At 36.5% G+C, this 15,939-nt stretch overlaps 1 protein-coding gene across 13 annotated transcripts in view; it reads right to left on the bottom strand.

The window, feature by feature from the left end:
• Positions 1–15,939, bottom strand: part of USP9Y (ubiquitin specific peptidase 9 Y-linked) — a 211,387-nt gene that overhangs the window by 14,129 nt on the left and 181,319 nt on the right. For 12 of the 13 annotated variants that reach the window (XM_077989779.1, XM_077989783.1, XM_077989774.1 and 9 more), the window contains 7 exons: positions 13,192–13,365; positions 8,704–8,845; positions 6,153–6,903; positions 5,632–5,755; positions 3,971–4,196; positions 3,242–3,371; positions 175–360 (listed from right to left, as the gene is read on the bottom strand). In XM_077989779.1, the coding sequence (XP_077845905.1) occupies positions 175–360; positions 3,242–3,371; positions 3,971–4,196; positions 5,632–5,755; positions 6,153–6,903; positions 8,704–8,845; positions 13,192–13,365 (1,733 nt within the window). The remainder of the gene's footprint in view (positions 1–174; positions 361–3,241; positions 3,372–3,970; positions 4,197–5,631; positions 5,756–6,152; positions 6,904–8,703; positions 8,846–13,191; positions 13,366–15,939) is intronic. The other variant, XM_077989785.1, reaches the window with a different exon arrangement.

The raw sequence follows: 15,939 nt of genomic DNA, 5'->3' as shown, positions 1-15,939 counted from the left end.
TAAACTCCTTATTAAACATATGAAAAAGCTAAAACTTAAATACAATATTCTAGAACATAGGCCTTCAGACTAATTTCATTTTTATAAATCTTCAGAGCTACTTTTAATCAAGTGCTACATAAAGCTACCATTATTTTTAAACTGCTGTAAAAAAAATGGAACATGCTACTTTACCATTGATTGAAGACTGCATTGTTGATGACACATTGCAACAACGAATCAGTTGAGACACTACTGAATATAACTTGCCTAATTCAGCATACTGATATTTGATTGGAGGACCTGGTCCTTCATCTAAAGACACAAGCATAAAGGTAGCAGGTACATTCAATTTCAGAAGCTGTGTTTTTTCTGCTACACCTATAAAAAAGGACAGAAAAATATGTAGAAAAAAAAACAGGGTAAGTACTGCAATAATTTAAAATTAATTATGATCACTCTTTGTGAGTTATATTATTAAAAGCTTTCTCTTTGCTTAGAATATAAACAATACAAGCAGAATGCTGACAGAACAGAAAATACACTGATATCATTAAATAAGATAAATTATCATAACTGTGAAATAATGATCATGACTATGGCATTTCAGTTAGCCTAGGTACTAAGAGAAATGTATATTTTCTAAGGCCTAGAGAAGCTGGAAAGACCTAGCTGAAGAACAACTTTCAACATAAGAAAGTAAGACAGAAACTAGCTGGGAATGGTGGCTTACACCTGTAATCCCAGCACTTTGGGAGGCCAAAGTGGGTGGATCAACTCAGGTCAGGCGTTTGAGACCAGCCTGTTCAACATGGTGAAACCCCATCTCTACTATAAATATAAGAATTAGCTGGGCATGGTGGTGGGTGCCTGTAATCTGAGCTACTTGGAAGGCTGAGGCAGGAGAACTGCTTGAACCCAGGAGGTGGAGGTTGCAGTGAGAGGAGATCGTGCCAATGCACTCCAGCTTGGGCGACAGAGTGAGACTCCATTTCGAAAAAATAAAATAAATAAAAATAAAAATAAAGACAGAAACTAAATTAAATGAGCCATAAAAATTCTTCTAGAAAAAGTTTCCATTCTAGGACATTCCCTTACATGGCTTGTTTTTTGTAACTACGTCTATAGTAATAGATGTATCCAAATGATTTTAGATGATTCCAAATTCTGGACATATGTATCCCACTACCAGATTTCTTTATATAGGTATCCCATCTGCTTTTAAAATGCAATCTGCTCACACGAGTCCTTTTTCCTCTATCAGTAAATGGCACTACTATTTTCTCAGTTCATCAAGTCACATCTTAATATCTCATTCCTGCTCCACTTCCTCAAATATCAAATTACCAACTCCTGCTGATTCTAACTCATAAAAAGCTCCTGGATCTGTTCATACCTGTCTTACACACTGCCAGTTTCCCTAATACAAAGCAGCCACAATCTTTTTCTACAGAAAATTTTTAATACTTTCTTATCTTGGTCTATTGTAAGCTATTCTACGTTATAGCCAGTATGATGTTTTTAAGTGAAGACTCTTGTGATCCTCTAGTGGTTCATTCATGCCCTCCTGATAATGTCCAGGGTACTTTACAAAATCAAAATAGCATAATTAGAAAATCCTGCAAATCAGTCCTGCTATTCTGTATCCTTCACTGTATGAAGTCACACTGAATACCTCACATTGTGTCTAAGAAGCAAAGTTATGTCAGTGTAAGTCTGCACACACTATCCACTCAGTTTAAAAAATCCTAACCAACCCCTTCCTCCTGGCAAGCTACTTCTTCCTCCCTTGAAGGAAATATTCATTATTCATCATAGAAATATTAGTATGTTTGATTGTAGGATACTGCCTGAAGTCTTACTGGGAATATTACACAATGTGTTGCAAATGCATTGTCTCATTTTTCTCAAATCCAAAAACTTCTAAAACCTAGAAACATACTGCCGTAATTACTTAAGAGTCATAAATCTATACTAATTCTTGGCAGGGAAAATTACCATTAAGTTATATTATAAATCATTAATGTGTTGTATATGAGCAGCCAATATCTAAAATAAAATGGTATAAAACAGGATTTTTGTGAGTGTATAAATTTAATACTTTTACATTTGAAATATAAAAGTGACTTCATTTATGTTTGTGTAATATCTGTTTCTTACTCTACTACAAGTATCCCAGAATCTCATATGCAGTCAGGCAAGACAGAGAAAGAGAAAAACACAGAGATGATCAGAGAACGAAGAATAACTGGTAAAACGTTCTTCCTGTTGAAGTCAAAGATTAGTAACACAGATAACACTTTCATTAGAGGAATGTATGACTACAGAACTTAACTTTAGGTAGGAAGATATTTGTGACTTTTAAAAGTTATTCAACTAACTTTACCACAGATACAAAAGTGTATATAGATACACAGTTATAAAATTTAGCTGAATAGCTTCTATAGTTATAATATAGAAGGCATAAAACAACACTGAAAACATTACAATGATTTTGATGTGTATTCTGGCAATCTATCCATGCGTTCAACGATGACTGAGTACTACTATGCAATACCCATCTGTTGCAAGAATTCTGCTAACTAGTTGGGGAGTAAGGCAAATATTTTAAAAACCATCAAACACAATGGAGTAAGACAGAATTTTTTAGGTAAGCATTCTAGAGGCACTCAAAAGAAGAAATAAATAGGTTGATGTCAGAAAAAGCAGGCTACCCTAAGAAAGATATACTGAAAATCACATTTCTTAATTGATATTAATATCAATATCAACAGAAGAATTAAAGTGGATTATATATCTGCATTATTACTAATTTCAACTCAGTTTATTTTAACAAAAACATATGTATGTGTCAAATTCTTCAAAGAAATAATTCTTAAACTTGACAAGCAACACAACCACTCTGGGTCCTTTAGAAATATGGATTCCTTATCCAAGCCCTAGGAATTCTGATTCAGATGGTGTGGGATATGACCAGGAAGCCAGTATTTTTCAAAAAGCAACATTAAGAGATAACATCAATCAGACAAAGTATCTGATCTTAAAGATTATCAAAGAAGTAAAACAAGTGCATAAATTACCATATAATATGAGAAATGCCATTAAAGTTACACAGAAAATTTGCAATGCATTTTGAGAATATGAATATGGTATATTGCTTCTACTTCAGAACAAATTACATGTAATCACTTGATTAAAATGGGCTTCATATTTAATATTTAAAATGGAAACAATCATTAATATATTTATGAAAAATTCTTACCTAAATTGGCATACATTACAAACAAATTAAAATATTGCTGTAAATGACGTCCATGATCTGACACTTCCCTTCTCAAGAGATTTAGTGTGGCTCTTAGTAAGTGGTCACTCAAACTCAAGTTATCACATGCCTGTGAAACATGAAGTATTATTTTATCAGCATCAAGATGCAGAAACAGCTTTTATTTGCATATGAAAGGTCTTGTTCATATACATAGCAAATCTTTCAGAAAGAAAATTATTAAATATAGTTGTTCTTTGAGAGAGAGAATGAAGAGCTCAGGTAGACTTCATTGTAGATCTTGTATATTGCTGTAATTGTAAAACAAACAAGCAAACAAAAAACCCCGCAACTTCAACAGAAGAATGTAAGTGCATTATTTATTTACATTATCACTAATTTCAATTTCATGTTACAGTGTTTCACTAAAAAGCTTTTAATTTGCTTTTAATAAACGCAAATCTTAAAAATGTAAAACTTAAGGATTTATGAAATAACTAAATAATTGAATACACAAAAGGAATTTCTCTTCTTTTTCAGAATGCCCAGCAATCACTATTACCATGAAATAATTTTACAAACTTACAGGTGTTATAATGTATGTATGCATTTGTTTATGGCGAATACATCAAAGAGAGGAACATAACTTTGCTGATGTGAATTTGCAGAAAACAGAATTTACTTCTAAGTATTTACTTGCTTTTTTAAAAAAAGAAGCCATGCAATTACCTGACTAGAAAGTCCTGGAGATGCAAAAGGAGAAGGACAAGACCCATCTTTCAAGGAAAAGTGTGCAATAAACACTATAAGTTTTGCAAATGCACCCCTCACTTCTGCACTAGGGCACTCCAGAAGGTATTCAGAGAAGCGATTTGATACATTAAAAAGGACATTATGAGCAAACCAAAAACGTACATTCTTGCTGTGACGGAGGAGAATGCACAGTGCATCATACCTAAAACAGAAACATCTATGAATGTCAAATTTTAGTAATGTGTTTATTTTGCTTGCTATATTGAAGAAACATATTTTTATGAACCAAACAGTGATCTAAGATGTTCTCTCCAATTAATGGTCAGTTGGTTTTAGTACAAATATCAGACTGATAAAGCTTTGTGACTTTAGTACAAGAGTCAAAAAAATGAATGAAATACAAAATAAGTGTAGCTCTCTGCAAATCCATGATCAAACTCTCCCCAGTGCAGTAACATTTCTTTAAGTATCTTTCAATAGAAACAATGCTAAGAGTTGTTAAATCAAGGTATTACAATATATCCCATACTTTTATAAATAGTAACTTCAAACTACACAGCCATTTTAAAATTGTCTTTTTTTAATTTTTAAAGAGGCAGAGTCTCTACTGACCAAGCTGGAATAAATGCAGTGGTGCAATTATAGCTAACTTCAGCTTCAAACTCCTGGGCTCAAACAATCCTACTGCCTCAGCCTCCCAAGTAGCTGGCTCTACATGAATAAGCTACTAGATCTAGCTAATTATTTTACTTTTTTTTTGTATAGAGGGGATTTTGCTATGTTGCCTAGGCTAGCCTCAAACTCCAGGCCTAAACTGATCCATCCATCCCAGCCTGTGGTGGATTAGGTGGATCCTAAAGTGCTAGGATTACAGGTGAGTCACCACACCTAGGTAATTTACCTTTTGGTGAGATGAGGTTCACTATGTTGCCCAAGCTGGTCTTAAATGCCTGGCCTCAAGTTCTGCCACCTTGGCCTCCCGAAGTGTTGGGATTACAGGTATGGGCCACCACACCTGACTTAAAAATCATCTACTTTATCGGCCGGGCGAGGTGGCTCAAGCCTGTAATCCCAGCACTTTGGGAGGCCGAGACGGGCAGATCACGAGGTCAGGAGATCGAGACCATCCTGGCTAACACAGTGAAACCCCGTCTCTACTAAAAATACAAAAACTTAGCCGGGCGAGGTGGCAGGCGCCTGTAGTCCCAGCTACTCGGGAGGCTGAGGCAGGAGAATGGCGTGAACCCGGGAGGCGGAGCTTGCAGTGAGCTGAGATCCGGCCACTGCACTCCAGCCTGGGTGGCAGAGCGAGACTCCGTCTCAAAAAAAAAAAAAAAATCATCTACCTTTTTAACTATAGGTGAGAACTTACCTCATCTAGTAAAAATAAAATAATTTAATGATGAAATAGACTAAGATGTGATACAAATTCACAGAAGTAGGAGCCAATCTTTAAAGGCATATTTAGATTAGGCAATTTTAATTTTAATAAGATTTATCTCATGACTATTGCCAAGATTTTTATTCTATATTTGACATTTGAAATGATATTTTCATGGTTAGGAAAAAATAAAACAGTATAATAAAGAACTAAAACAACTATAAGTACTATATGAATGAAATCCAAAGCCATGTACCAGTCACTGGCAGGACCACGAACTATTTTCTTGGTATGAAATCCAGTGGTAAAGAGGAATCTAGCAGCAAGCTGAATACTAATCATAGTAATTTCTTCTGCTTCAGGCAACAAATAATCCTGCCCTTTAAATAAAAAGTACATATATGGTTAAAAACATTTTTATCTTCAAACTCCATGTTAAAAAATCTTAGTTAATTCTTAGTGATTATCTTACCACTTCCCTAACCCGTATTTCAAACTAATGCTTGAGTAAAAAATAGTAATTACTATAATAAATGCTTTTCTGTATTTCCATATATTAAGAATCACTCTTCAAAGGTACAGATATCCTAGATTTTTCATTTTAAAATAACTAAACCAAAAAAGCCAACACAGTCATATAAAATGAGGCTAAAGATTCTATGAAAAAATAAAAGAAAACTGAAGAAAAAGATAAAACACATTTGATGCCTTGTAAGAAATCCTAGATGCCAAATAAAAACTATTCTTTATTAGTAAGAAGCTACTTCCAAAGCTTACCTGGAGCAAGGTTTAAATAAACACCATTACATGTAAGCAGTTTTTTCACAAACTGAAAATACTCTAAACTATATTGCATTCGGTTATGCATAAATTGCACATTTTGTTTCCGTACACTTCTCTCAATGGCTGGTGACATAATGATCTGATGGGGTCTTGCAATAGTTAGCTCTGATATATATCTTATCATCTCATCATCTTCATCTATCATATCCATTTGTTCATAAAAAAGTATGTAAGCATTCCACCACCTCTTCTGCCGCCTATATGACATGCGCTTCATCATGTGATCAAATACTTCTCCCATGTACTCTCCACCAAAACACTGATTTTTCATTTCTTCATCATCATCCATTTTGCATTCTGACACATCTCCATCATCAAACTTATACCAGTGATCTTTCTCATCATCTTTACCATTCCTTTGAATGATGTAAGAATAATAATGCCCACCGCTTGCTTGACCACTGTGTACAAGCACACCTATAAGTCTGTACTTTGTGCCTCCTGTAGTTTCATTTTCAGACTGCTCTTTCTGTTCAATCAACTGATTTTCTGAGTTTATATTATCCCTTTCCAGCTTTGCAACACCTGTTACTGTGTAAGGTCCCATATCCAGCTCTCGAGGAAATTCAAAATAATCATTGAATTTAATTGCACATTCTCTTTCCCAGTCATAGTCAAATCGTTTGAGTTGGATAGCAAGAACCTGAGGCAATTTTTTAATTAGCAGGCGCTTTACTGTGTCAACCTATAATAAACAGAGAATATAAACAGATGTTCTCTTGTAACCAGAACAGAAACTAAAACAATTTCATGTTAATTTTAAAGTTTATGATCTATTTAAATTTATTTATAAACAGATGATTAAATAATAATAAACACCATCAGGGTAATTACGTCATAACTGACTTAATCCTTACTTACCAAAGCTAAAAATATATAAATATACTTATCTTTTGGTATCTGTAGGGGACATAAATATCAAAATCTGTGTCTGCTCAAGTTTCTGATTTTAAATGGGGCAGTATTTACATATCATCTACAGACATCCTCCTGTACAGTTTAATCCATCTCTACATAACTTACTTAATACAATGTATTAAGTATGCTATGTAAATGGTTATTACACTGTAATGGTTTTTTAATTTATATTACTTTTTATTGTAGTACTGCTATTTTTTGTTTTCAAATATTTTTAATACATGTTTAGAGGAATCGGTGTTTGCAGAAGCTATGGAAATGAAAGGTCCTCATTTCTTGCAAACTGGAAAACATTGCTGATAAATACACTGATGGCTATGTGGTTCCATATGGCCACTATTACTTGACTGTGTTACTCCTCTGATGTTTTCTTTTATGTTAATCAACAGAATTTGCTGTGAGTAAACTGAAGACATACGATAAGCAATTTTAATAGCACCTAATGTTTATAGCAGTTAAAAACCAGGTAATATACTAAGTGCTGCACACATATTAATGAATTTAATCCTGTCTTATAAAAAGGTACTACCTATATATAATTATTTTAAAATATGTGGATTAAGAGTAGCAGAAAGGGTAAGAAGAAATTGTCCCAAGTGTCAGAAGTGTGGGTAACAGGCAGTATGGCTTTATAACAAACCACGATCTAAATGGTGTGTAAGTTCAAAACAACGCAGGCAGCTTGAAGATGAGGGGTTATGAAGGTCAAGGAAAATATATACATGATTTAATGTATAGTATCGTCAAAGACATGTTATCATTCCATCTCCCAAACTAAGTGCCAGAGATAAAAATTAACTGGCTAGGCCTAAAAAATGAAATCTGGGCCAGGCGCAGTGGCTCACGCCTGTGTTTCCAGCACTTTGGGAGGCTAAGGCAGGCAGATCACGAGGTCAGGAGTTCAAGACCAGCCTGGCCAACATAGTGAAACCCCGTCTCTACTAAAAATACAAAAACTTAGCCAGGTGCGCTGGCAGGGGCCTGTAATCTCAGCTACTTGGGAGGCTGAGGTGGGAGAACTGCTTGAACCCAGAGGCAGAGGTTGCAGTGAGCCAAGATTATGCCAACTGCACTCCAATCCACATGACAGTGCAACAATCCATCTCAAAAAAATAAGATAAAATAAAAAATAAAAAAAAAAACGAGATCTGTTTGTGAAAATACATGTGGTTGTGAAAATCTGATATAACCAAATAAAATTAGCAAACTTCCCTACTTCAAGAGAAAACTAGAGTAAGAAAATAATGTTTTCTACTATCAACTCTTCAAGATTGAAGCACTCAATTGCAATTGATTAAAGGGCAGAGATGGAAAAACTTGTGAGATTCTGTGACTTTCAAAATTATTCACCCAATAAAAATGTTTTGTTTTTTTTTTCCTAGTCTGCCACTATATTTTGTCAATATTATTTAGCTTTAAACCGGTTATCATCTTGACCACCTCTCTGCTACCACTGTAACAGCAGAGCTAAAGCAGAAGTTAATTGTGAAGATGAGCATAAACAACTCCAATGTCTTTCTGTTCTGTTCAATGCAATCATTACTTTTCAAAAGTAAAAAAAAAATACCTTTTTATCACATTTTTCGCAACGATATGCATTTGCACCTTCCAATAAATCTCCTTTGATATACTGTTCCAAAGAATCAAGAAGATTTTGATGATTTCTAATGTCCACATTCAAAGTTGTAAAAGATTCTTCACATTCATACCTAAAGATAATATGAATGAAACAAATTAAAAGAATGTATTCTATAGGTTTAGGTTTTTTTTTTTTTTTTTAATTTTTTAGAGACAGGGTCTTGCTCAGACTGGAGTACAGTGGCACAATCATAGCTCACCGTAGCCTTGAACTCCTGGGGGTATTCCAGGGATCCCCAGCCAGTACTGGTATGTGTCCTACTGGGAACCAGGCCGCACTGCAGCCAGTGAGTGGTGGGCAAGCTGGTGAAGCTTAATCTATATTTCAACCACTCCCCACGGCTAGCACTACCAACGGAGCTTCATCTCCTGTCACATCAGGGACAGCATTAGATTCTCATAGGAGCAAGAATCCTACTATGAACTACACGTGAGCGATGTAGGTTGCGCACTCCTTGTAAGAATCCAAAGTGTGATAATCTATTACTGTCTCCCATTGCCTCCAGATGGGACCGTCTAGCTGCAGGAAAACAAGCTCAGAGCTCCCACTGATTCTACATTATGGTCATTATGGTGAGATGTATAATTATTTCATTACATACTATAATGTAATAATAACAGAAATAAAGTGCACAATAAATACAAGACACTCGAGTCACCCCACTACTATCCCCTCATCCTCAGTCTGTGAAAAAAATGGTATTCCATAGAACTGGTCCCTTGTGCTAGAAGGTTGGGGACAGCTGCCCTTGGTGATTTTCCCACCTCAGCCTCCCTAGCAGCTAGGCCTACAAGTGGGTATCACCATGCCCAGGCATTTTTTTTTTTTTTTTTTGTAGAGATGGGTTCTTGCTGTTGCCTATGCTGGTCTTCAACTCCTGGGGTCAAGTGATCCTTCCGCCTCGTCCTCCCTAAGTTCTAGGATTACATATGTGAGCCATCGTGCCCAGCCTGGTTTCTAAATCTTATCCTTCTGGGTGCCATAGCTCATGCCTGTAATCTCAGCACTTTGGGAGCCCAAAGCAGGTGGATCACCACAAGTCAGGAGTTCATGACCAGCTTGGCCAACATGGTGAAATCCTATCTCCACTAAAAAAAAAAAAAAAAAAGTATATATATATATGTAAAGTAGCCAGTGGTGGCATATGACCGTAATCTCAGTTACTTGGGAGGCTGAGGCAGGTGAATCACTTGAACCCAGGAGGCAGAAGATGCAGTGAGCTGAGATTGCACCACTGCACTCGAGTGCCTGGGAGACAGAACAAGACTCTGTTTCAAAAGTAACAATCAATAAGTAAATCTTTTCCTTAATTGTGAACTTGATGAAAAATACATATGCAGTATTTAACACATCATGTCAAATACATTAATCATACAATGTTATTTTTTTTTTTTTAATTTTTTTTTTTGAGACGGAGTCTCGCTCTGTCGCCCAGCCCAGGCTGGAGTGCAGTGGCGCGATCTCGGCTCACTGCAAGCTCCGCCTCCCGGGTTCACGCCATTCTCCTGCCTCAGCCTCCCGAGTAGCTGGGACTACAGGCGCCCACAACTGCGCCCGGCTAATTTTTTGTATTTTTAGTAGAGACGGGGTTTCACCGTGGTCTTGATCTCCTGACCTTGTGATCCGCCCGCCTCGGCCTCCCAAAGTGCTGGGATTACAGGCACCCGGCCACAATGTTATTAATAAGTCTTTTATCAGTTGCTTATTTTGTACTAGGCACTGTATTAGATTCCTTACACAGATTACAGCTCATCTTTACCTTCATAAAAGCCACGTTAGAGGTACATATCCATCCCTACTTTAAAGCTAAGACAATGGGGTTGGGTACAGAAGTCAAAAAGAATTAATTTGATACAGTTTATGAGGTGGAGTGATGCTTTGAAAACCAGCTTGTGTGGCCTTACTTCTTAAGTTCTTTATGTTTTATCACACTATGACACATATTATCTGTTTAAACAGTAATTCATGAAGAGGTAAAAATAAGAACTAATCAAACTCTAAAAAAAGCCTATTCTAAACCATTAAAGTACTTTATTTTTAAGTGTCCCTCAATTTGTGTCATAAACACTTTCCTAATGAGTAAGTTCAAACACTTATCATGCTTAAATGCTTCTGGTGTTCTTGTCTATAAAGTCATAAACATAAGGAGAGAGCCAGGTGTGGTGTGGCATTTGCCTGTAGTGCCAGCTACTCAAAAGGCTGAGATAGGAGGGTCACTTGAGGCCAGGAGTTTGAAGGTGTTGTGCGCTATGATCACACTTTTGAATAATCACTATACTTCAGCCAGGAAACATAATGATACCCTGGTCTTAAACAAACAAACAAACAAATGGAGTAGAGAGTAAATAATGCAAGACTGAGACAGCATCACAGATTATGGTAATTTCCTACAAACTCAGAAAATAAGATGGGGCAGGCATGTCAACCATCAAATCCATTCATCTAACCATTATTTTCAAAATGTCTAAACAGTATCTCACTCTGTTGCACAGTCTAGAGTACAGTCGTGCAATCTCGGCTCACTGCAACCTCTGCCTCCTGGCTTCAAGTGATTTTCCTGCCTCAGCCTCCTGAGTAGCTGGGATTACAGGAGCCTGTCACCATGCCCAGCTAAGTTTTTTGTATTTTTAGTAGAAATGGAGTTTTACCATGTTGGTCAGGCTGATCTCGAAATCCTGACATCAAGTGATCTGCCAGTGTTGGCCTCCCAAAGTGCTGGGATTACAGGTGTTAGCCACCGCCCCTGGCCAGTTTCTCACAGTTGGAAACTTTTCATTTATTCAGGAAAAACAAGACAGTCACAAAAGTAAAATTACATTTGTAAATGACTTATGCAAGTTGCTTCTGATCACGAACCACCCCATAGTGGAGAATAAGGCTATCTTAAAGAATAAAATAATTAAAAGTTACTACAATTAAAAGTGATACTCTGGCAAGGTGTAGAGGCTCATGCCTGTAATCCCAGCACTTTGGGAGGTTGAGGCAGGAGGAAAGCTTGAGCCTGGAGCTCGAGTGCAGCCGGAGAAACATGGTGAAACCCTAATTCTACAAGGAATACAAAATTTAGCTGGGTGTTATGGCATGTGACTATAGTGCTAGCTACTTAGGAGGCTGAGGTGAGAGGACTGCTTGAGCTTGGAAAGTTGAGGCTGCAGTGAGCTGTGATTGCGCCCCTGCATTCCAACCTGGGTGACAGACCGAGACTCTATTTCAAAGAACAATACAATACAAAACAACCCCCATGCCTTATAATACAGAAGTCTTGGGACGCTAACAAGAAGTTTAGTTAGAATATATATTTTATTTATGTTACAGATATTTGTACTGTTTCCTGTCTTGTCAAATCTTGCTAAGTGGTTTGATGTGCAAGCATATGTAACACTTCCCAAGAATAGTAAGAATTGACAGTAATTTAAGTCATTTAATTGTTATCTCCTTCGGAGATACGTTTCAAAACCCCCAGGAGATGGCTAACACCTCAGACAGCACTGAACTCTATATACTGTGTATATACTATGTTTTCTTCCTAAACATACGTAACTTAAGTTTGATTATGTTCAATTTATAAATGATGCACAGGATTAGATTAGGAGCTGCTCTTAGCCTTTTGTTTGGCATGTCTGAATTACCAGAATATTACTAAGTAAAATAAGAGGTATTTGAACGTAAGTTGTGTGATACTTTGCCAGTCAATCTGACAACTGAGACAGCAACTAAGTGGCTAACAGGCACAAAGACAATATGGATATGCTGGAAAAAGGGATGATTCACATCCTGATAAGGACAAAGCAGGACAGCCCCAAATTTGATCACACTATTTAGAATGGGACACAGTTTAAAACTTGTAAATTGTTTATTTCTGGGATCTTCCACTTTTTTTTTGAGAGTAGCTGGTATTACAGGCACATGCTACCGCACTCAGTTAATTTTTGCATTTTTCTACAGGCAGGGTTTCACCATGTTGGCCAGGATGGTTTCAATCTCCTGACCTCGTGATCCACCCGCCTCAGCCTCCCGAAGTGAACAATGATGTGGAAAGTGAAACCATGAATAATGGGTTACTACTCCAGTTTTGCCAATTATGTTTGGAAGTTCCATTTTAATATTCTGATTGCTAGTTAGAACATAAAAAGAAAATGTCTATTTAAAGAATAAGTGTTGATTTATGGAAAATGCCATTTTAAGACATAGGGTAAGACGAAGCAAACAAGAATGAATTGGGGAAGTAATAAAGTAGTAACCAAACGTTCCTGGGAAGAAAAAAATCAGAATAGTGTAGTATGCATATGAATGTAATTCATTCACAGTCCTAGGCATTTGGTACATTCTGCTTTTACGTAAGTACTAATGAAAGATTTACATTATTATTTTAAAAAAAACTATGAAGTACACATTAAAAACATAATTAGCACTTACCTATGTGGGCAGCCTTGGCAGATCTTCTGATCAGCAAATGAGCCTCCTAGGACTTTACTTAGTATAGCTGGGTGTCCTAAAGCTTTTAAAGCTTCATCTAAACTATCCACCAAAGAATTAAAAAACTCTAAGGCATCATGTTGTTCACGGAGATTAACAGGTTCACCCCAAAGCCTAAGAAGGAAATGAAATGAGTAATGTAATACATGCCTAGAATATCCATATTTTATAACAACAAAAATAACAATGACAGAAACGTAAGCTGAGATTTTAAACTACACAGAAAGGAGAAATGTGCATTATGTTTGCAGAGGCAACACAATCGAAGTGCTTACAGTAATAATGAAACTACAGTGTCAAAAAGTTATCACAAATGGTGTGACTAAGCTGCATAGTAGGTTTAGAATGTTTGCTTTATAGAGCATAGTATATTCAACAAACACTTTCAATTCAAGTAAAAAATGACATTTACACGAGAAAGAACCTAATGCTTATGTAGATGCTATAACTACTGCCTTAAAACTTTATTCTGCTTACTTTGGTGATATAGTGAAAAGATCCTACTACTTAGTTAACATTGCCCATGAAAGCAATTTTTCCAAGTGAAAAGTGAAAGGTTTTCCCTGTTCTAGAGTAAACGTAGGCATAAAAGGTGAACCAATCCTAAGAAAATACCAATGGTGAGTATAGAAAATGAGAACTAATGCTGCCTTGGAAGAGGTTGTTCTGGAAGCTATCAAGAACATCTAACAATATTTTCATAATAATAAGCATCAGAAAATGTCATTTTTAGCAAAATGTATGGCAATATTTTGAATTTGCTAAGGTGGTACACTATGTTTTTCTTTGTGGTGAACTTTCACAATTAAAAAATTGTTGTAAATTTAAAAATAAATTTTAAATACTAATACATAAAATTCACATACAATAGAAGGTACTCTGTTGAAGCCATAGGATGTGAGTTTTACAAATGGCAGCCAGCTGTGTAACCACCACAATTGGAATATCAAACAATCCCTTAAATACCTTCCAAAATTTCCTAATAGCAGCACTTTGTAAGCCAAATGAATCTCCTGCTATTAATTCCTGGCAACCACTGATCTGTTCTTCACAAATCTGGAGTAGCCTTTTCCAGAATGTTATATACAGGAAACCATAAAGATTTAGTGTTTCCCTCCTTTTTATTATTGTAATGGCGTTTACATAATTTACTTTTTATGTTTTTTAAAAAATACATTAAATCTAATTAGGAAAAATGTAAAATCTGATTAATTTAGAAATATGACAGCAAATTAAATGGAGAGGAGTACAGCACAACTAGGATTCTTTACAAAACCAGATTTTAGTTCGTCACTACAAATCAACAGGACAATGTAACTAATAATGGGGTAAAATGCTAATGTGTTTTACATAAAGAGAAATCTGGTGCCAAATCTGGAGTATTCATTCTATTTTAAAGCCACCCTTTAAGAATACTGATGAACTGGAATGTGCCTTTATTCTTTTTTTTCTAATTAGTATTACTGTGGTCAAATAAATACAACACAATATTTACTTTTTAAATCATTAAAGTGTAAAGTTTAGTGTAATTAAGAACATTCATGGCCAACTGCTGTGACTCACGCCTGTAATCTCAGCACTTTGGGAGGCCAAGGCAGGCAGATGACAAGGTCAGGAGATTAAGACCATCTTGGCTAACGCAGTGAAACCTCGTCTCTACTAAAAACACAAAAAATTAGCCGGGTGTAGTGGCGGGCACCTGTAGTCCCAGCTACTTGGGAGGCTGGGGCAGGAGAATGGCGTGAACGCAGGAGGCGGAGCTTGCAGTGAGCTGAGATTGTGCCACTGTACTCCAGCCTGGGCGACAGAGCAGGACTCCGTCCCCACCCCCAAAAAAAGAACATTCATGATGGCTGCTGTACAACCATCACCACCATCCATCTCAGACCTCTCTTCATCTTGCAAAACTGAAATTATACCTATTAAACAACTCCTAAAAAACTCCTAAAAACTTCCTATCGACAACCTCTGAAAATCAGCCTTCTTTTGGTACCTACAAATACAATCTCACATAAGTGGGATCTAATATAATTTGTGTTTTTATAATTGGCTTATTTCACTTAGCATAATGTTCTCAAGGCTCATCTACACTGTAGCCTATTACAGTATTTCCTTCAATGGTGAATAGTATTTCATAAAATGTATATACATTTATCAACTTATCAGATAATGCACACCAAAAACATTTTTCCATTTATCAACTGTGAATGTCACTATGACTACCGAGTGTACACTAATTCTTTTGAAACCCTGCTTTCAAATCCTTTGGGTATAAACCCAAAGGTTTTGGGAAATAAGAAAAACTGCTGGAGCATATGGTAATTCTACTTTTTCTTACATATTTTTCAGACAGAGTCTTGCTCTGTTGTCAAAACCAGAGTGCAGTGGCGCAATCTTGGCTCACTGCAACCTCTGCTTCCCAAGTTCAAGCGATTCTCCTGCCTTGGCCTCCTGAAAAGCTGGGATTACAGGTGTGTGCCACCATTGTGGCTAATTTTTGTATTTTTAGTAGAGACACGGTTTCACCATGTTGACCAGGCTGGTCTCAAACTCTTGACCTCCCAAAGTGCTGGGATTACAAGCGTGAGCCACCACACCCAGCTGTCCTTCTAACTTTTTTTTTTTTTTTGAGACGGAGTCTCGCTCTGCCGCCCAGGCTGGAGTGCAGTGGCCGGATCTCAGCTCACT

This window comes from Macaca mulatta, chromosome Y (genome assembly GCF_049350105.2).
Source record: "Macaca mulatta isolate MMU2019108-1 chromosome Y, T2T-MMU8v2.0, whole genome shotgun sequence".
Lineage (NCBI taxonomy): Eukaryota > Metazoa > Chordata > Mammalia > Primates > Cercopithecidae > Macaca > Macaca mulatta.
This window is presented reverse-complemented; position numbering and strand designations above follow the sequence as displayed.